The 23459-nt window shown below is 40.2% G+C and overlaps 1 protein-coding gene across 1 annotated transcript in view; it reads right to left on the bottom strand.

Annotated features, from left to right (window-relative positions):
- Positions 1-1328: 1328 nt before the first annotated feature.
- Positions 1329-23459, bottom strand: part of ajap1 (adherens junctions associated protein 1) — a 46971-nt gene continuing 24840 nt past the window's right edge. The window contains exons 3-7 of the mRNA XM_005730735.1: positions 16873-17615; positions 4524-4611; positions 4141-4383; positions 2678-2810; positions 1329-1760 (exon numbers count right to left, since the gene is read on the bottom strand). Of these exons, the coding sequence (XP_005730792.1) occupies positions 2738-2810; positions 4141-4383; positions 4524-4611; positions 16873-17615 (1147 nt within the window). The 3' untranslated portion in view covers positions 1329-1760; positions 2678-2737. The remainder of the gene's footprint in view (positions 1761-2677; positions 2811-4140; positions 4384-4523; positions 4612-16872; positions 17616-23459) is intronic.

Below are 23459 nucleotides of genomic sequence, written 5' to 3' on the forward strand. Positions count from 1 at the left end.
AAGCTCTCAGGAGAGCTTTACTGTCCTTCCTCACCAGAAGTTTAAACCAATTTGGCAGCAGCAGATTGGTTTGTCTTAATCCCCTTACTACAACAAAACACAGAGGGAGTGTTTTTAGGCCTTTGAAAGTACAAAATAGAATTTTTTCCTCTTAATTCTGTCCTTTTTTTCCCCTTTTTGCTCAGCTTTCTATTTCTATTTCTATTTTCTATTTCTAAATTAAAACAAATTATCCGAGAGTAACCCCAAACATCCTGGCTGTGATAGCTTAACTACTGAATGATTTAAACATTGTCCTCAAGAGTTTATTTGGGTCTGGAGAGAGCGAACCCTTAAAAAACCTACTGTGTTTGATGGGGGATTCCTTCCTGCTTACATTCCACAGTTAAACAAACCATGCATTTTGATCCTGAGGGATACCACATTTTTAGCTTCCCATTTCTTCTGTTTAATTCCACCTTGAACAAATCGGTTGACGATGGAATTACATAGACTTCCGCCTATAATTTAAGAGTTTCAGGCTCAACAACTAATTTGTCAAACCGGTCGAGAGTTGGGAGTTGGGTGGGGATGTTCAATTACTATCCGTTTTTCAACTTTGCTGTTTATGCAAATGACCACAATTTATTTGAACACAGGAGGTTCAGATTAAATCTCTTCTACCCTTTAATTTGGAGCTTGGATCAAAATCGAAACCGTTAGATTATCCCAGACAGCTGCTGAGACAAGAGACTGATACGAGGTGTGCGAGAAAGCTAGACAGACCTGAGGCAGTATGAATGTCCTGTCAAGCTCCATGCAGTCTGTGGCTGTACTCACTCGTGAATGTGCCGCTGTGGGATCTAACGAGGACACACGCCTGCGCCACAGAAGCCTTTTGTGTATTTTTCCATTTTCCTAAATCAGATGCAAATCTTACATAATAAGCAGTCGAGGTGGGCGCTGTACTGGCTTGAACCAGATGTGTTCAGATGGTTGTCTTTGATGTTACCTCAGCTTAGGTGGGAGTATTTAAAAAGTGGTTCCAAGCGCTTCTGACTTCCCCCGTTAGGGCTGTGGCAGACTCTTGTGTGTAAAAAAATAGACACGACTATTCTGATTTTAAAATGGGACCGGTAAAAACAACTTTTTTTCTTCTTTTTTTTCTTAAATTAACCGTCCAATAAAGCATATACCGTTTTCCATCATCTCTCTTCCCCAGCTAATAGAATAGTGCTTCATATAAATATCTTTTAGACTCTTTTGTAACACATTTCTTAAAACTATTTCATAACATATTCAAATACATTTAGCATTTTTTTGTACTTTCATATTTCTTTAAAAACCAAAAGAAAAAAATGTAACTGCAGTTGATACAGGGTTAATATAACGCTCTTTTTTTGTCGGCTTGTTTTTTAGTCCATCAGTCGTTTTTGAAACTTCTGTCCATCCAGGTTGTGGCACATAGTGGCATTATTGGCACATTGTTCAGAAATACAGTTCATCTTCCTCCCGAAGAAGCTCCTTGAGTTCCTCTGTGATAGGGCTAATGTTTTCCTTGAGACATCCGCGACGTCCACAGTCTAGTTCCATACATCCTGTAAATATATTTATATATAATCTATATCTAAATGACCGTAGGTTCTTGGAAATATGGTTTTCGCAGCGCTATGGCTGCTGCTTGTCAACTCTAGAAAAATAAATATCTTCACCAGTGTCCAAAGATCACGCTATTTTACAAAAGAAGCTGTTTTTTTGTGTTTCTTGTTTCCAACTGGATCCTGTGGAGATGCAGAGAACACAACCCCAGTTACTTCTCATTATGTTGCCAGTGCAAAATTAAACACACACACAAAGCTAGCCTGCTTCTGACTTATTTTAGGGAGAATATGGGTTTGTCTCAAAAAACATGTGACTCCAGTGCCTTTTTTACATGATATGAAAGGGCAGTGTTGTATTAAAAATCGGTACAGTTAAGGTCTATTGTTGCATAAACTTAAGCCTAAAAAATACACAAGATTTGCAAAGATAAAAAGGGATATTATGTCTTTTATGACTCCAGCACAGGGAGCAAGCTGTGGAAAGCTAAGCTGAGTGAGACTAATGTGTGTCCAGATAACCCAGGGTCCCTGTCTCTGCCTCTCTGTGTTACCTGCTGGCAATCTGTTCCTCTTAAAAATCTGGGTCAATAGCAAACATTATACCACTTCTTGACCTTCCAGCAACACTGTGGGGCTAGACCATGTGTTTAACGTTCACGCTTTGAATTTCAAATGCTGGCCCATTCTGGCATATTTTAGCCACGCATAAAAATGTGTCACAAGTCAAGCAAAAGTGCCCCTTACTCCTTGAAATGCGCCAAACAATGCACCTTTGGTGTAAGAATGAAAGCGGCACCAAAAATATCAATGAAAATGTTTCAGATGTGAGAGGAGAAATAATTAACAGTGACCATAGTACTGATATTCACATAATTAGTCTCTTATCTCAGCTAAAGACCCCGGCTACTGCATTGAACCGGATTCCTCCTGTTTTTTTTTTATATCAAAAGGGAACAAGATGGAAAAGGAGCATAATCATGTCACAAATAACAAACATATGCCAAGTTCCCTTTTATTCCCAAAGTGGGGCAGCATCACCATGGGGATCGAAGGCTCAGATGATTATTTACAAGGGGATAAAGTGCTGCGGTACCCACCAAAGCGTGAATTCAGGAAGTCTCTTCCACCCACAGAACATGAACAAGGCCTTCAGCTCGTCAACATGAGATCTCAAACCACTTCTCTGACACAAAGGCCACAGGAATCAGTTGTCTTTCAGTTGGTGAGGGCCTGTTAGGCAAAACGCAAGAAGTCAGAGTCACACTGCAAGAAGTTAACTTGTGAATATAAATGATGTAATCAGACTGGTTACATTTTTATATTAGATACCATCACAACATATTAGTTGATAGTAAACCTCCTATACTTGATTCTAAAATTATCATTGGTGAGCAGTGTCTTTTTCTCATAAGACTTCTTCTTTTTTATGCTGCACACGCTACAAGGCCTAATTATGTCTCTTGGTAGCCTTAAGTGCCAAAATCAACACGGTACCACTGTCACGTACACAAGCGGGGTGACAGAGACCTGCACTGGGTGAAGGTCTATGTCAGCCTCGGACGGCTGCTCTACAAAAAAAAAAAATCCTAGATTTTTCAGCAGTGCTGTTGGTTAACCTGTGAAAAACAAGCTATAAAAACCTAACCATCCCTGTGTAATTTAAAAGCAGACTATTTACAGCAGATGAATTATCCCGCCATCCTTGCCAACATAATGAATCTGTTACAGGGTTTGGATTCACTGAGTAAGTGTGACCATCTTTGCTGGCCCTGCGGCTTAGATGACTATGTTATCCACTCAGACAGCAAACACTGTCAATACTCCACCAACTTATTGTCGGCGTGGCAATGCAAAGTGTGTGCGATTTCGATGTGAAACCTACCTGTCCGGTTAAATCGCAAAGCGGAATGCAAACGCACCAACGACTCACCAAAGACACATCTCTCGCCTAATGTTTCTCTGTATATATAACACTTTACATGTTCAGTAAACTTGGGCATGTAAAGTGTATTTACTGATATTACATAACTTGCAGGTTTTGAAGTTCAAAGCATACACCTTTGTGCCAACGTTTAATACTCCCATGAAGAGACAGACACAAAACGACACAGTAAAGACATCTATCAGCTGACTCATTACACCAATAGAAATCAGTAGAACATGTTATTTTTTGTGTGTGTGCAGCCTGAACATGCTGAGGCATGTGGCAGATGGATGAGGTGATGGGAAGCAGTCCGCCAATTTATGTGTAGATTTGCTCGAGCAAAATACCGACTGAAGCTGACTGTGGCTGCGGGGTAAAAACACGAGCTTGGAGACGAATGTGAGGATTCGTGGTCGACATTTCAATGCTCTTATTCTCATCTGTTTCTGCTTAATGCTTCTTAATCCTGAGTACGAGTTACTGGAACGTTTTTTAACCTATTTTAAACCGATCAAGCCTTGCTGCTCAGCACGGAGCTTCATAAAATATAAGCCACATGCTAATAACATTCACACTGTGGATTTCCAAGTGCTGAATGACTGGGAAGCGTGCATCCACCTGTCATACAGTCAGTACCTGTTTCCGTTATAAGCAGTCTTGTAGACAGGCGTCTGCTGGATCATCTCATCAGTGTAGATGGGTACGGCAGTCCGAACGCACTCGTGCGAGCACTGCAGGCTGTCGTTGTAGGCAGTGAATATGTCCACCTTGCTGGGCACCCGAGCTGGGGTGAAGTCTGTCAGGTTTTGGCAGCTTTCTTCTTGCTGGTGGATCTTTCGCTGATGGCTATTGTGGCGACCATTTCCAGACTGCGCACAGCTACAAAAACACGCACCAAAGACAAGAAACAAACATAAAATCATACCTTGTACCTTCGTTCATCTATTAGGGTTTCTGAAAAGGAACGGGGGTGCGCGTCTGACGTGTCGTGAAGCAAAAAGTAAAGGAATCTTTCCTACCAGTTTTTAAGGACGAGTGTTGTGATCAAGGCCGCGATAACCATAATGAGAGACACAGTGATTGTGATTATCTGGTGAACTGCCAAACCTGTAAAAAAGGCAGAAATGTGCAGGAGAGCAGAGAATTACAATCATTTGTATAGGAAATGGATTCCCCTGTTGTTCACAGCACACGGCCAAGCACTTCACTTCTGTTTTGTTTTTTGAACTGCACAAACTTGCTGCACTTGACAAAGTTTCGAGGCCGTCCTCTTAAAATGTAGAGGATAACAAGCTGCAAAGAGTACTGGTGACACTGACTGAGTTTGAGAATTAGAAATTATTCTATTACAGTACAGTCCACTCGAATGGGTAAGTGAGTTTTCTAATCTGCAGATCGGAACTTTATATTATGTCACCAAACTCACAATCAGTAGCTCTACAAAAAAGAACTGACATGTTTTTCCATAATGCTGTCTTTGTAGATACTGCCCCAAGGCTTTTATTTAAATATTAAATGAGAGCAAACAAGTTGATATGTTATAGATGTATATTTTTATGCATGAAAAAAAAACAGATCGAAAGATGATCTGCAGTCTGAACGCTCTAAAGGGAGGCATGCCATTGCACAGCTAACAACCAAGGCCACTTACAAACATACATACAAAGACACACACGCACATTATGTGAATCATTAATTGATTTGGGGCAACAAGACAACATGACCATATATAATTCGCAGAAAAGTACTACCACGTTAAGATGGCAAACTAGTCATGGCCCGCCTAGGAAAGATTGCATTCACTTGAATGTTTGGTTTGTTGTGTAAACTGAAACATTTTTCCACATTTAAGGTGTTTTTGGAAACCTTAAATTAAAGTTTGGTGTCACATATACCACTATTTCTCCAACTAGCTGCTAACTGTGTTTGTTAGCTGTCTGGTGCTGGGCAGGTAGCATACAGTGACTGAGGTTATATATACTCCTGCATTTCTGTGGTACTTCACTTCTTTACTGATAAAGTCAAAATTTGAACCACAGTAAACACTGACTCAGTCACTGCAAGGACTTCTGAGGTCACATTCCTATCCACTCACTGTTAATATTCATGATACTCTGGGCTGAGTAAGATCTATTTGGACGTGTCTCCCTGCTCTTAGAAAATCATTATTGGAAAAAATTAAACCCCAATTAAAGGGCTATCAGAAGGAAAGAGTGGTTGCTAGCTGACAAAATGATAACTCATATGGACTGAGTCTTTAGTGGTCAATTTAGAACAGAACACTTTTGTATGAATCACTGCTTGTTATTATTTGATCTAAGGAGGATTATAAAACCCGCAAATCTCTGTATAACCACAAGTCAACCTGGTGGCAACCATATCATTGTAAATTCACACAATCACTACGATTGTTTGCTAAGCTTTCTGGACAGTGCCAAGCCATACAAGTATTCAGCCTTTTGTTTATGCAGGACATCTTAATCAGCTTCCACATATATATGAAGCCCACATTTGTATGTTCTGTATGACTAAAGTATAAAAGCGCTTTTATTACTTAAAGACTTCAGACTCATGTGTGCTGATCTCTCACTGGTGCCAGAGGAGAGTAATCCAAACAAAACTGCCCAGGACATGTCTAAAGTAAGGATTAGTGCAAGCGTATTGCATTGTACTGTAAGGTTAGTGTGTATCTGTGTGGGTGAGTGATACAGCATGAGAGAGACTAGGACACAATGACACACTGCAGCAGGAAGCCAAAAAAAGAGAAAAAAGGGAAAGAAAAGCCGTCATTATGAAAATGCCCACGTGGGCCTTATACATCTCACCTCTCCATCAGCCAGCTGCCTGGCTGCTGATCCAAGCCAATTTGTCTTCGGGAAACGCTCAAAAGGAAGTGCTGCTCGGTCATTTTAGAAAGCACACAACGTCTCCTCTGCCTTCCAACTGTCTAAACAGCCTCTTCTTAGACAATAAACTTAGATGGGCAGGACCATGCAAAAGACATACCAGGTCAACCTTGGATTAATGATATCTCCGGCTGGCTCAGGGAAGCCTTACCTTCCCAGTGCAATCAGGGTCCCTTGCCATGGCAAAGGCACATTAACTTATCTGGCAAGTCATTTGCATTTGCCTCATATCCCCTCTGTATCCTCTAACCCCCCCCCTCTGCCTGTGCCAGGCTTATGCTGAAGCTGTTAAGTTGAAAGTGTTCAGCTGTAAATTAACATCTGTCCAAATTCAGGCACAATACAGCTCCAACCTGACCTTGATCGATAGTTGAGTTGTCCACTGAGGATTGCTTCATTTTATATCGATGTCAGACTGAAAGAGGGGGACTTTCCAGTCAGTAGATTTTAAAATCAAAAGCTGCACTAATTTGATTTGTAAAGCCATTACTGATTAAATCCCATTATGGGACAGAATTAGGCTGTGTTCCTTTCCAGCCTCCTATGGACACTCCTCAGCTCAGGAAACAAGTGGAACTTCAATTAGTAAATTACAAACTGCCATTAACTGACAAATATGATGATTGATGTCTGTAAACATGTTCAGAATTCTATAATTTTGTATGAGGGGAATGTGATTGGCTACGCTAGGCAAACATTCACATGCTGTGCAGGGCTTACTGATGCGGCTTTACATCTTATTGCTATTTTTTAATGGTATTTAACCCTCTCAAGGCAGGCGTTGCAGATTTGTAACAAGTAAAAGCTAACAACCTGATTACCCCACATACATATTTTATGAGTTTTTTTTACTCAGAAGTACCACTGCAGGTATTCTTTTGTGCATTAGCAACAAAAACTTAATTTGAGCCTGAGAGGGTTAAATCAAAGTTACTTCCAGCTGCTATTCGGAGCCAAAACAAGCACACTTTCATCACACGTCCTTTAATGAAACAACTGTACCCAAGAATGTGAGGTCCAGCAACACAAACACAACATGAAGTCTATTGCATCTTAATTTTCAGGGCAGTACATTTAAGGCTGTGGGAATAATGGAGCAGATAATGACACGGGTGACAAATCTGAGTGCAGAGGCTAGTTCTATTTTAATCCACGACTGCCAGTTGGAGGGAGGGAAATTTGGCCTTTCTATCTAAAACTCATTGTGTCCTGGCAGTCAGCTTGAAAAATCACCTTTGGCAGTCACCTTGCTTTAGAGATACCCAGTTAGATTTTGTTTGGTCAAATCACTGCCAAACAAAGAGCAGCAGAGAGTCACACAGGCAGAGGGAGGAAGGAAGAGGAAATAGGGACATGAAGTGATACAAAAGGGAAGGGACTGCTGGCCTGTAACCTCTGTGGAGCTCCCATCAATGCTCCCAGCAAGGAATAAATGAGATTTTTCACCTTCATTGCTATGACAGTTTGATGAACATGTCAACAAAAAGAAGTACAATTAAATTAAATTTCCCCTTGCCACCTATTTTTAATAAAAGAGCGACAGCTTAGACACAAAAACTCTGGGGAGTCAATTAATGTGACGTTAATGCGTCGAAGACAAATATCTGTCTCAGCAAAGCAAAAAGGTCAAAAGAACAAAAATACAGTAACATTTTTACAGATATATGTACACCAAAAATAACAGCCCCACCTTTACAGAGTGGTGGAGCATTGGAAAAAGAAAACTTTGCTTATGTCGGTGCAGCTCTAGATTGCCTTCTTTAAAAGTGCAAGATAACTGATAGGGGATTGTGCAGTCCAGGTTCTCTTCTACTTTTAAACCATCAACCTTTCTCTTTATGTACACAGTTTATCTTCTGTAATTCTGGATGCCGTAGGCAGCTTTTCCTACCTGTTTTGCACCAAACAGCAGCCACAGTCAACAGCTAAACAGCCAGGCACTTCTCTCAGCACATTTCTTAGTAGACACAAAACTAATACCAGTGAATATGGGACTTTCAGTCTGCTCAAAGTGTCAAGCAAAAACATTTTATTGACATGTGTGCCATTACAACTGTATAAAAAATTTGGTGTTGTGTTTACTCTGCTGCCTCCAAGTGGAAAAACATCCACTTTTTACACTGTTGCTGTATTAATCTGAAGAATCACATCTCTAATCAGAAGATTTACTAATTTATATTTATAAGTCACCAATTTCTTGAGTTGTGGAGTGATGGTTATGGCTGTTTTTATGAAGGAAAATACAGTCACAGCAGTTCTCTCTAAAAATCCAGTATGATTTATATGGGTAAAACTCCTCAGCCGTCAGTGTCTTGAAATATCACTTTGGCTTAAAATGTTATGCACACAAATTGTTATTTTCCCTTATAGCTAACGGGTTATTAAATGAGATTAGATTTATTTTTAGCTTTTGAATAGTGGCAGTTGAGTCAGACCTGAAAGTGTAGCAAGAAAACAGCATGTTGACATGAAACAGCTGGCCTGGGATTGGCTCAACCCAGGCAAATGCTGACTGCAAGCTACAGGGACATCATTTATTTTGATAATATTAGGAGTAGTCGTTTTATTTGTTCAGTGGCATATCAAAATTTCTTCTTGTGCAAACACCATTCAAATCGTCTCCATGCACAAGGAATCTACTTTAGCCTTTCTAAACAGTATATTGAGATGCAAGATCTGTCTGTCTGCTGTTTCATTCGTAAATTAGAATGATGCAACAACTCTATGGTGATGGTGCTACAAAGAAAATCAATATTTAATCACTGTGCATATGTATGAGTTATTGTGTTAGTGTGAGTGTGTGTGTGTATACTGCATCGTCTACATGTAGTGGGTTTAGGCATTATTTGCAAAGTGATTTAGAGGTAATGGCACCAAAGCCCACGCAGTATTTGCTTAAAAGCACCTGAAAAATGTAGGAAAGGGTCCTCATTTGTAAACCAGACTTTTAGCTTATAGAGGTTGAGCAACCTCATTTCCACAGAGAGCAATGTGTGTTTGTTCTGGCATACCCAATACATGCCTATATAAACCCTCCAAGACTGAGCAAAACAGGTTAGGAGAGGGCTTCCATCAAAGGTTTGCCTACTGATAGCTAGAAACTGCCGATTAATGCTGGTGTCAAAGTGTCAGTCTAGGGCTGATTTCCACAGAGTCACCGAGCAATCTAAAATGCTCACTGAAGAAGCGGACAAGAGAGCCGAATGAGGAGCAGGGAGAGGAAGAAAGAGAGCGAGAGGGGGAGAGGAAGAAAGCTAAAGATCGGAAACAATTAGTTTACAGATTTTTTCTCTCAATGTCAAAAGCATTGCTGCATAAGTCAAGCTCAATGGCAAATGCAACAATCCATTGCCAAAAAAAAAAAGTAGCTAGAGTCTATTGCTCCAGTAAGGCCTTTTTTCCCATAAACATGCGCTCCTCTTCTGTCCTTCTCTGTATTAGAAACAGCAGGGAGCACACAAGAGCTCATCCTACAACAAACAAATGAAAATTACTGCAATTTTCAGGAGGGTGTAAAATGGCATTGCTACTGAGGCGGTTTCAAACAACCTTCTGAAAAATCTGTGTACTATCATGCTGGTGACAGGAGGCATTTTTGTAAACCAAACAAAAAGCTTAGCTGAACTGCTGACCAGGCGATTGGACCTAAAACTGGCAGGCAATACAATATCTCTCTCCCCACTCTCTTATTTTTCCAACAAAACCTCCAAAAATAAAACAAATAAGAGTTTGGAGAAGTCATATTAAAAATTCTCCCTAAGCACTTTTGATTGACAGAACAATCTAACATAGCCAAAACAGTGTCTCGGTCAACATCTGTAGTCTTCTTCCTTGAGGCGGACGTGTCAAGCCACGGAGAAAGAGCTGGAGAAAACAGAAAGTGAAACAGCATCTGCTCAGTGAAGCCCGCTCAGCTCCTCTTGGCTGAGATTTCTGTAAATCAGGAACAGGGGGGTTTGACTCTGCACGCCTGTCGCCGGGCATCAGCATTTAAGTCCAGATTTAATGCTTGAGAAAAGGAGATTCATTTTTACTCACTTTATTGAGAGTCAATACAGAGAGTAAAGGCAACCTTATTGGATTGCCATGGTAACTGTTGGGAGAAGTGATTTCTCTCTGTCTCTATGTGTATCTCTCATTGTTGAAGAGGCTGCATTGTACGCCTATATGGGTGTGCACAGGTCAAAAATCTGCATTACAATGCTCGCCGCGCTGCCTTCTTTAAAAATAGATTGCTGGGATGCTTAACGTACATTTTACATGCTCTCACTTTGCTCCGTAGTGGATGTAAACTCCATCCACTTTACCCACACGTCCATCACAAACTTGATAGCGTGACGTGATTTGTTACCACATGGATCCGTTTAGTTTAAATACCTCGAATTCATACGCTGAATGCTGTTCTGTGCATTTTAAACATCCTCTACAAGCAACCGACAGGTCCGCACGGCTCAACGGGACCGTTCGGGAACACGTGGTGGCGTTCGATGGCCCAACATAACACTGCAACATTTAACCTTGCAACCCTCAGATCATCTAACAAGGCCCAAGTTATCAGTAGTGGCTTTGCTGACTGGAGTTTTAATCATCTCATATCCATAATGGAGCTGACAGCTCCATCTGCGTGGAATAGAGGGGGGTTGAAGTTGCTAGCAGCACAAACAACAGGAACAATCAGTGAGCATCTGGAGGCTCCACAGCTATAACACCCCCCCTCCACCCGCCTCCGCTCCCTACCCTCAGCTCCTCTATGATGGCCAGAGAGAGCAGGATCAACAGGAGCCTGTTTGCTTTCAGTATCCCGAAAAACTCCAATCCAAACAAAGTAAAATGTGTAACATGCACAATGCTGGCATATTGTCTCAATACAAGAAACTACAGATTGCATGTTGGTGATTAACCACAAAGGTTATAATACTGTGAGAAAGCATTTAATTACATAATCATAAAAACCTACGGCTGCAAGCCAATAAAACTTCACAGGTGTTAAACGGATGCCCTGACAGATGACATGCATGAGAATAGTTCAATCTCTGTTAATGAGACAGAAGGCATGCGAAAGCTACTTCCTTCACACAGATTAAGGGCAACATTCACTTCTTTATCTCGGTCTAAACAATTTGGATTTTCACCAGTGCCAGAAAGAACCATCCCTTTTGTTGTCCTGTGCATCCACGCCAACAGCGAGTGGGAGTTAAGACACATAGCCTGTATTCAACAAGTGCAACTCAGTCAAGCTGTGGCAAGCTGTTGTGTACTTTCCCTGTGTCACTACGTAGCTGGTTTTTCTACCAACCCAAACTGGTTGGAGAAATGTCAGAGTAACTGACTGGATCCCACGGCAGGCGTGAGGAAATACAGCTCAAATGTTCATTTCTGGACACTGACATAAATATAGAAAGAAACAATCTTTTGATGGTAGTTGGATCCAAATGAGCTGCAGTCTCTCAAGAATAATAAGGACTTCCAGAAAATCCAGAAAAGATTATGACAAAAAAATATGGGAAAAATTGACAGCAACAGTCAACGGTGCAAACAGTACAGAAAACTTTCTGCTGCATAAAAGCTCAGCGCAGTGCAATCCTGTGGCATAGGTGGGATTATTTTCAGGTTTCAGTATAGTTCTGTGAATTCTGCAGTCAGGATCAGGACAGTTTCCTTTCGCTTTGTGTGACCAAAATCAATGTTAGAAAAGCACAAAATATGAGCTCTGTTTTCCTCCTTTTGTGACTCGAGTCCCAATCGTCAACACAGGTGTAACTGCCTGTTGCCATGGTAATGGCAGTCTTAGGTTTGATTTAGCTTGGGGTTAAGTTGGAATTTTTTTAAATATCTGAAGACATTTCCGCTAATGACAGAATAAACCTGGTTTTCAAAGTGCTGTGGAGCTTGCTTTTCTACATTTTTTTCTATCCTTGTGGTCATACAGGTGCAACATGCGTTCAGAAATTCACCATCACCTGAAGTATTAATGATTTTATCGGAGCCCAGTCAAGCAGCAGAATGTAGCATTCAGACTACTGTCGGAAAAAAATCTACATTACTTCTATTTTCTTTCTTTTTTGATTAAAAAAAAAGGCTTTTTGGATACTTCCTCTATCACTGGCAAATCCTTGTGAATAAGAGAGCAGTCGAAAGTAGCTTCCTCTACTCTCTGCCACTCTCTGCTCTTTGCATTCATGTTTGACAGCGATTACACTCTGAAATGATTACAGTCATGTTACACACACGCCATATGGGATGACACCAAGTACATTCACGACTTGCGTTTGTGCAAGCATACAATATTCATGAGTCATAATGTGCATTTATTGCACGGCTGCATGTCTCTACTTGTACTGTGGTCTCATAGTCAGTGAGTGCCTAAGCAGCAAAGATATAGACATTTTCTGAGCTGCTGAGCTAAAGCAACTAAGTGATTTAGTATAAGGAAGTTCATTTTTGATCTGAATATGTATCTAATTATTTTAGGAAACGTGCTACCAGCCCATGCTGCGAGGACCTTTTTGCCTTAGAAAGTCTATAAACTGCATCAACACTATAAATGAAGAGAAGAAGAAGGTACTGAAAGTAAGTGCAAGGATGAATGTACCAAACAAATGAATATTTAATTAGTCAATAACTGGCTCTGTTAAATACATAATTTCTAGACATCTTTTTCAGCTATTTTGCAGCTTCTTAGCAATCATTCAGAGCATTGCAGAAACCATTTTTGTAATTAATCATCCAACTTGAAATAACACTTCTGGCATTTTTAATAATTTAGATTTTTTTATAGAATGTCCGTGACCCTAAATTGTATATATCGATGAAGAAGATGGAGGGATGGATGGATGGCAGAACCCCAGAATCCAGAATGCATGCTATGAGCTAACTGTCATTCTCCATCGATACTTTAAGAATGCAGTTACTTTTGAGTGCCCTTGGTGCTGCACAGTGGAAAACGTGGCCCTCTCCCAATTTTTTTTGAGAAGAGCTGCCATCAAACTCAAAATGAGCTAATATTTTTTCTTCAATAAATAAAGGGCAGATTTTCTCAATTTAAACCTTAATTTTTTTTCCATTTTACACGGCATCCCAACATTTTTCAGAATTGGGGTTATACATGCTTATTGATACTGTGAATATAGGAAACAATCAAGCACAGGAGAATTACAACAGTAATTAAAAATGTTTAGTTTAGAATAACTTGGTTAGTAAATAGCATAAGTTGTTTAAATCCTCATAACATTGAAACTAATAGTCTCTTAGGTTCTTCTCATACTGGCTGCAGATGACTTGACCATGTTTTGAATGTGAACTGAAATGTGGCGGCACTTCCATGTACATGAAAATATTGTATCATTCACCTGAAATAACTGCCACAGTTAACTTAGCAGAGTGAGTGAAAGCTTGGAGGATGGCAAGGCACAACCACGGAGCGAAAAGTACATTCAGCAGATACCAGCTGGGTGCCAAATGCGCTTGAACTCTCTGCATGCATGCATGATGCATGCACAGTCTTTTGCACTGGTTATGCATTTTTCAGAGCAATGCATCTACATTGCATGCATGTGCACCAGCTTCTCTCCTACTCACTACTAACCTTAAATGGACTTCGACACAGCTCTGTTTAAGCACTGACATTTAGGTTGGTCTTGTACGAAAAATAACTTTCAGCTAGGGCTGTGCGATATGACCAAAATCTCATATCCCGATATAAGAATTCTATCGTCCCGATAACGATATAAATCACAAAAATGTAACATTTTCTGTAAATTCTGTGAATCTCGGGCAGCTCGTCTTGCGGAAAGTGTTTCCAGCTGCGCGTCATTTAGCTGGAGTCTAGTGTTTTAACCTATGCATGAAACTATACATTTTTAGACATAAGTTGTAAAGGCCGCCGTGTTCTTTGTATTTATTACACGGCGTGCTGCGGGGAAAAGCCTGTTCTAACGTTTGAGTCTAAAGTTTTTTTAGCACCGGGCGGCTCTTTTTTAATTCTCATCCGTAGATAATCTGCTCTTTCACGTGATTCAGTTTATTTTGAAAAGTCTCAACAGGATCTTGAGCTTTATTGTGAAAGGTTTATGTGGAACATAAACAAGCGGACACGCGATGCTGTTACCGTCGTTGTTGCTAACCACAACGCATAAAAACAGGCGCTTGTCCGTCCGTAGTGTGGTTTTATAAAATATAAGAGAAAGAGAGAACTTTAAGAAATTAATATAGCCACTACAGTGACCATCAAAACGATGAAAAAATATTGCTGTAAACAGTTTATTTTGCGACACCACGAAACAAACGATAGCGTAAAATGAAACAATAGACGTTTTTATATCGTCATCCGATATATATCGTTATATCGAACAGCCCTACTTTCAGCAGTTATTTTGTGACAAAGCAGCCTTATGTCTTAGGCACTGACAGATTAGATGCTGTTGTTAGCATTGCTGTCAGATGATGTCAACTCATCTGCCTGTTAAAGTTAAAAAACATTGCATGCAGCGGGCAGGTTAGACACAGTAGACATCCGGAAGTGCAGTCATAGATCTTAACCTTCTATGAAAGGATTTCCTGTGAGGGATAGTGGTAAGAGAGAAGGAGAAACCTAGATAAATTAAAATAAATTTTATTAACACTTTTCACACTTTAACAGAATCAGTTTAAGTTTGCAAGTGAGAGGTTATCCCACTGCAAGTTTCATCAATCATGACTAAGAAATTTTGTATGCATCCACTAAGACAATTCAGAGATATGAGAGTAAGAGACAGGCATACAGTGAAGCGCCTCTCCATCTGCAATGCTTTCAATTCTTCAGCAATCCAATGCTGCACTGCTCGTGTGGTAATTACATCTTGCCTTGGGGCTAATATGAGCCAGACGGTTAACGTGTTGTGAAGGCAGAGGGAAAATTTCTGCTGCGATTACACACCCACTCTTTGCTCTGAAACATGATTCTCTTCATCTGCTCTGATCAGACACAATGTGCTTATTGATACAATAATATTCAACCAGTTGGAGGGAGAAAAAGTCTCAACTCTCCTTTCTTATCAGCTTTCAGTTAGCTGTGGTGACTGATTTCCTCCAGGATACAAGCCATCATCTGAATCACAGGTGGTCTCACACTTACCTCCCAATCAAGAGAAAATGAAGAGATCACAACAACACTGACAAGATAATTATGTCCTGCCATTTCATTTTGCATGAGCTATATACAGTTCAATCACAGTGCAACTTATATGTATGCCACTAACACTCAAGGCTGTTTTGGGAGGCATCGTTGTTCCAGTATAGGGCTTGAACAGCACTGAGTAACAGCAAATAGTTCAAAGTGTTCATTATCTGAATACTCCCACTGCAGGATGAACTTTTCTTGATTCCTCTAACATTTATCATTGAAACTGAGTAAGTCCTTCCTTATCTTTGCATACTTTTATGCCATTTTTGCTACTGCACTAAATGGGAAAACTTAATTTACCACAGTTATTGTTCCTAAGTTGTTAAAACATAACTTACATAGGTCATTTTAATAAAAAAAACATGTTCCTCATAGACATAATGACATACTAAATCTAATAAGCCCAGCAGGAGAAGATTGTGTTTCCACATTACAGAAGAACTGCCCATAAAAATCCTTGCCCATAAAATGCCCACCACCGGTATTTCAGACCTGAGGGCTACAATATAGTCGAGGACATAGTCTGTCAGTATCAGCGCCTATATCTCTAAGCTGCAATATTATAGTCATGAAAGCAGATCATCAGATGTACAGTGAAAACGTGATTATAGAGGCTTATAATCAAACAAACAACAACCTTTATTTATCACATAGACAAGTAAACAGGGTACAACATGTAGTGAAATTCTTGCGTCCGAGCTGCGGACAGGCTGCAGACATAGCCGCGCCATTCCAGGGCTTGGTTTTAAGCATGGGGGATCTAGCCAGGACCGTTACTGGCTAGACCAGTAAGGGTGGTAAATGTGTGATGGTCACACATTTAACCCCTTTTCAGTGTAAAAGCAAAGCTGTATATTTCAGATTCATTTGATTTTCAGTTTGTCAGAGAGTGGCCAATTATCCATAGATCCATTGGGGCTTAAACAGATTATGAATTTGTTAGGAAATGTCATTAACATACGTTTCATTCCTATAGAACCTGTTTTACGTGTATATATACCTGTAAACACAACTGTGGAAAACTTGTCATATCACAAAATAAAGCTCTGCAGAGAAAAGCCAATTCATAATTTATTTATAATGTTTTCAGAGCTGATTTAACAAATGTGTTACCTTTATCCGCTTAAGGTTCCCCTGAGAAATGTTTTATTAAAAAGACAACCTGCAAAGGAAAATCTAAGTAGCATGTTTGGACACTGCTGACTTGAAGAATTACCTTCACAGCACTCTATGTTTGTCTGTTTAACAGTTACTGAGAGAAAAAAAACATATCTATATCTATATATATCTTATATCTCTTACCTGGTGTGTCCCCTGGTGGGTCTAGCTTTGGTGGTTTGACAGACTCCGTGTTGCTCATAGAGGACTTGGTGGTGCTCTTGGACTCTGTTGTGGTCACCACAGTGAACGTCCTTTGGGAGAGCCTGGTTGTAGTGCTAGTGGTTGTGGCCACTGTAGTAGTTGCAGCCCTGGTGGACGTTAAGTTTGGCTCCATTTTGCCATCCTCATCTATGCTATCAGTCCCCGTGGGTCCCCAGTCAATAAATCCAGCCACTGTTGTAGTCCGGCCCTCCTGAGACTTGTCATAGCTGTCCCATTTGAGCTGCCTCCTGGTTCTAATTAACAACCTCCCGCTTGATAAAGCAACTGGAGCTTTTGCTATTACAGCCAAAGGATCGCCCGTCTCTTTTTGAGAGTATCTCAGCCGGCAATTCTTGCACGCTGCTTGTCCTTTGTGTGCTGGCTTCCAATGCTTTTGACCTTTAACTTTTGGCACTATTCCTGCCCTGCTGTCTTGGGGCGGAGGAACAGGGCTGAGGAGCCGGTGGGCTAACGGGCTCACTGTTCTCCAGTGAAGCATGTTAGGCTTATCCCAGAGGGGCTGCAAGCGAGGCCGTGAGCGAGGCACCGGTTTAGGCGTGAGTTTGATCCCCAGACCTTGACTGAGAGGGCTGCACACAGAAAAGTCCAAGGTAAGGTGAGTCATGGCTAGCAGGATCCACACCCGATGCCCCACACAGCTGCCTGGCTTCAAAGCAGACGGACTGCAAAGAGAGAGTAAATGAGAGGCAGCGTTTTAGATTTAGCACTAAATGTTAAAAAAATACAAATCAAATTTTCTCCGTCTCCCATCCTACCAAGTTTTAGCTCTTTTGTCAAGATGCACAGCAGTAATTATCCCCTATTTACACACTTAGCAAAGCTTAACTCCAAGTTCTGGAAAACACACCCAATTACACTATGATAATAATTAGCCTCGCAAAGTGATTCTTCAATAACAACATAAAGGTCAGACGCAGGGTAAACGTTGCAGAACATGGGAAAGATTCTGGAGTTGCTCTTTTCACTCTCAACTGTAACAAGCAGGGAGGGCGAAGCTGCAGATTCACATCAACCCAGTGATGATAACGACAACACACAAGGTCAGTCCTCGTTTAACTGATCATCATCATCATTTTCAGCATTATCTCCTCCAAAACACAAAGTCATCTGATTCCCAAAAGGGAAGAAACATCTAAGAAGGTTTAGTGTAACAATAATGGGAATGCACAAGTGAGCTTCACATATAACAGGTCTGCTTCGGTGTGTACATGCTGTTATTTTCAGTCGTAGATTCCTTCACTCCTCTCTGCTGCTTTGGGCACTGTGAACTCCCGCTGGGTCCTGCCTTAATATGCACCACTGTGCACTTTGACTCGCAGGTGTCTCCGTAGTTTGCGGCTGGATTATAAAATCGAATCACTGAAGTTTGACGTTGTATTTTAGCTTTGTTGAGGTTGAGTACTGCTTACAATATGATATCTAGTGATATTAACTTTTACTTACCTTGCCCTCTTATACAGAACAGTGAATTACTATGTCTGTCTTTTTACATGCTTTATTGTCTTTTCAAGACTTAAATGTTATTGCATTTTAGTTATATAATTTACCTTATTTTACTTGCTTTCTGTAAAATGTCAGTGAGAATATGTTAATGTTTTCACTGACTGTTGATGCCGATAACGCATGTGGAAAAAAATTACGTGAGGAATCAAGTTATGCTAGCTTTGTGGAGAAGTTAGCAGGTTACTTCCTAGTGCAGCCGCTCAATGCCCGGTGAACTCAAAAACCTACTTCTAGTCAGAGAGGAGAGGAGCTGGAGCAGACAGACAAGGCAGCTTTTCTTTATCATTTGTTGTCAGAATGAACAGTGATCGCCTATAAGGCGAGGTGTCATGGCAGTCTTTTCATGACAACAAAAAATGAAGAGCCTTATTGTTTCACATTTGTGAACACTGCGGAAAAAGCCACGGTGACAAACTTGGGTGAAGTTAAATGAAGTTATGAACAAGGGCGCAAATTAAAAGTGTGGATCACGGTGCAATATTTTCAGATGAGGCATGATGACTACGTTGCAGAAAGCTTCACTTATATCACATGTGCGTACATTTTTTTCATATTTTATGATGTCCAAAAATAGATTTTGTCCCTAAGTAAACTTCACCTCTAGACAACATTAACTGCATGGCAAGGTGACAGACAAGCTGGCTGTTCGGGCTTGAGCCCCATAGCAGACTGATTCTAGAGACAACCTTCAGGAGCCCCTGGGACAAAGCTACACATTGAATCCTAAGGGAGGAACCTCATTATGGGCAGCTTTCATCTCTGCTGTCCTTGGCCAATTTAAACCCATACGGAGGACTTTTGTGGAGAAGTAATGATGGGTGGGAAAGTTTGAACGGGTCTGTCAACAGTCAGAAGCAGCATTAGACATCTTTTGATCATATAATCATAAAGTCTCTATCATGTTTCTATTACAGTTGTCCAAATAATCAACACTCAGCTACTAATCGATACAAAAACTACTACCGGATTAGATACTCATTTGCAACAGTCTCAATACAGACAGTACCATCTTTGCCTCCTCCAGTTGACACACAACTTTACCTTAAGCCATTTAACTATTATGCGACAGCCACATTAGCCATGGGTTATTATTCAATTCAGTTCAATGTAATTCAATTTTATTTATCTAGCGCCAAATCACAACAACAGTAAGGTAATAATACATACAGAGAAAACCCCAACAATCATATGACCCCCTATGAGCAAGCACTTTGGTGACAGTGGGAAGGAAAAACTCCCTTTTAACTGGGAGAAACCTCCAGCAGAAGCAGGCTCAGGGAGGGGCGGCCATCTGCTGCGACAGGTTGGGGTGAGAGAAGATGTGTTTATAGGATAAAAGACATGCTGTGGAAGATGCGAGAGATCAATAACAAGTATGATTCAATGCAGAGAGGTCTATTAACACATGTTGAGTGAGAAAGGTGATTGAAAATGAAATACTCAGTGCATCACAGGAATCCCCCTGCAGCCTACACTTATTGTAGCATAACTAAAGGAGGATTTAGGGTCACCTGATCCAGCCCCAACTATATGCTTTAGCAAAAAGGAAAGTTTTAACCCTAATCTTAACAGTAGAGATAGTGTCTATCTCCTGAATCCAAAACCATTATCAAAACAGTGTCTAGCTAAATCCAATAATAACAAAGTGACATTAATGTGGGAGCTAGGCAGTGCTTGTTGAATAGTATAACACAGTTATTTATACTTTAAGCGTTAAGGTTCCCTTTAAGTCCCAGATCAAAGCAGAGAAAAGTCTACTAACAGCGTGACAGAAACAGTGGCAGCCTACCTCACCAACTGCATTTGATAAGCAATGAAAATAGGGTGCTAAGTCACCAGCAGAAAAAAAGAATGAACTGGGATGTAGATAAATACATTTGCATATAACAATATTGTTTTAATCTATTTCTGCCTAACTCTTAATTTTCTACCCACTGATGGAAAATGGTATTGAGTATTTGTCGAGTGTAAAGTTCTAGTAGCATGATGACCCTACTAACTATACTACGGTGACATTTGATGAGACAAACTAAACTTTTTAAGGTTTTATCTACAATTGCTTTGATCATAAACAATGCTTCTTACAAGCACATGTACACAAATAGGACAAAATAAGTACAGCGTGCCAAGAGCCTTGCTAAATCATTTCTACTCACTAAGAATACCAATTTTTAAAAACAAATTAAATGTATATTTCACAGGCGACGGTACATATGTCAGTCCCCATACATTTAATCTCCGCCTGACCCTCTGCATAGATTGTTGCCTCGAATGTAAAAAACAAGAAGAGAAAATGTGGTTTTTGGATTTGAGCTATAAACAAGGTTCAAAGCGCTTCAGTGGCATAAAAACATATTAAAAGATAAAACTGTTGCTGCCTGGCAGTAATATTATAACACTGCTTGTCACTTGAGGTGAGCTTCACACTTTTTGAACTTGTTCAATTATAATTCAAAGGTAATCCAGCATGCTAACTAGAGACCTTTACAATTATTATGTAGACAGGCTGCCCATGAAGAATGACAACAGGCTTTTATTATCACCAGCGTTCCATTTTTAAGGTGTGAGAGACCAGCCGACCACTAACTGATAAATAATTTAGAATGACATCTTAATTGAGCTGTAAATGGTGACTGATGTGGTCAGGAAAGAGCTGTGACAAGGTCATTTGATTTTTGACAGTTAAAAATATGGATAATAATTTGTCTTGTGAGTGTTTTGGCCTTGACCTCAGACTGAGACCTTGGCACCTGCTCAAACTGCACACTTCAGGTGAGTAAATTTTAACACTCCAATCCAAATTATGGCAATACATGATAAGGAAAATGGCTGTTAGGAATATTATTATTTTACAGCATGGAAAAATGCGGTGTAAACATTTTTTGACCATGTTTGTTTGCTGTACCTCAAACATGATCAGAACAATGTAAGCAAAAATAACCCTGAGGAGAGATGCCTACAAAAGGCAGCAGAGAGGACTTTTATGATCTCAGTCACGCAAGTCTCTGATATGATTGAGTAAGATGGAAGTGTTGTTCTTTTTTGCCAGCGGTACATAAGTGAATAACAACCACAGACAACAAATACTGAGCTCATGCTGGGTATTGAACTTCATTCATTAGGGAGTGGTAGGTAACTTTTGTATGTTATTCATTGTCAACTGAACATTGAGAGCACAGATGCAAACATTATTCCTAAAATAAAAGGAACTTCTTTCTGTGCCTGCACCATCTTTAGTATCACAGCTGTGGCTCAGGCGCTAGAGCGGGTCATCTGCTAATCATTAGGCTGGCAGTTCGATCCTTAGCTCCTCCAGCCTGCATGTTTAAGTATTCTTGGATAAGATACTAAACCCCGAGTTGTCCAGTAGGTTCGCTTAATCATTCTTAATTACTTTGAAAAAAGAGGAGAGCATTATGTATTACCAAAATGCTTTGAACCATAAGGAGGAGCACCTATAAGAAGTCAACTATAGGCTGATTAACTTCATTGTGGACTTCAAGGTTTATGTTTTATTAGCCTATTTTGACTAAACTGTCTGATCAATATTAAGAAGCAAAACCATAACTTTTTAAAAAAGTCACGGCCAGTGTTTTATATAAAGTAGCTATAATGAGAGATCTTTAAAAAATACTGTTATTACTGCTCTAAAATTTATCTAAAATTAAGCAGTGTTCATAAACTTGATTCACTAACATGCTGATGTATTTTCACTTGCCTTTCATTCACATACCTTCTACACCGTGAAGCAATGTTGGTGTTGAATTAGACAGAAAAGGAAAAAAAAGTTACAGCAAGAACAACACATGCTACAGATAAATTTCCTTCAACCGATGTTTTCTAAGAACAGCACTTGCATAATTTCAGAATTGCTAATACTCTTTGACATCCTGCATAATGAAAATATAATCTACAAGTATACCGCACAGATGGCGGAATAATTGCAGTTTTCACAGCATGAACATACCAGATTGCTTTCTGGTTGGATTGTGTGTCTGGTGTCCTATTTTATGAGCACATGCTCTATCATACTGTCAATGCTAACTTCAGAATATAGGTAAGCCTTGCCGATATGGCAGGAAATCCCTTTAGTAGAGCTTGTGACATCTAATGACTCACTAATGAGTTTCTCGGGCACCTTCTTACATGCAGTCTTTCCACAAGAAGGAGTATCTCATGCACATGTTTACTGGAGACTTGGTGAAGTTTACCGAAAGCCAATTTAAATGCATTATTCAGGCATCATTCAGTGACCCTACAGGATACTTTTTAGTCCTGAATCTCAGTATGCCAGGCCCATTTTTGAACCCAGACATACAGGGAATGAAATTGCTTTGTGAAGTTACGGACCAATCCGTTAATTAGCATGTCTGCTGGCCTGGAGGACTCAGGTTTGAAGGTCAGCAAAAGACTTGCTGGAATGATGATTTTAACCAAGACTTGACAGACAGCAGATGAAAGAGGTACCTTGGGATTCTGTTCGCAGACATATCAGGCAAAACAAAATTGCTGTGCATAGCACGTAGACACATTCCAGGAGTTTCTACCATTATAATACACATAAAGCACAATATGTTTTGTAAACAACATATTTGCTGCTATCCTTCACTGCTTCTTGTACCTTATCAATCCAGCAACCGTGGTTCTTGCTATATGTGTGGACTCTAATTACACTAAAATGCAAGAAATGGAAGGAACGTGTGTGTGTGTGTGTGTGTGTGTGTGTGTGTGCGCGTGCGTGCGTGCGTGCGTGTGTTTCAAGCCTCTATCATCCTTAACCAAACTCAAGTGATGTAGGATTTCAACAGAAATTCTGTGATGTAACAGTGTATGTAAGATGTGATATTTTGGAGCAATATATTTAGATTACCAAATATGAAAAAGCGCTGGAGGAAGGTTCACCAAGCTTGACTTCTCACTCTGCTCGTTGCCAGTTTAAGCTGTACTATATTCAGTAAATCTACTTCCAACTTATTCTGCAGCTTTTTACAAATGTCACAGTC

The sequence above is a fragment of the Pundamilia nyererei genome, unplaced genomic scaffold (genome assembly GCF_000239375.1).
Source record: "Pundamilia nyererei isolate P.nyererei 1_Seehausen unplaced genomic scaffold, PunNye1.0 scaffold00039, whole genome shotgun sequence".
NCBI lineage: Eukaryota > Metazoa > Chordata > Actinopteri > Cichliformes > Cichlidae > Pundamilia > Pundamilia nyererei.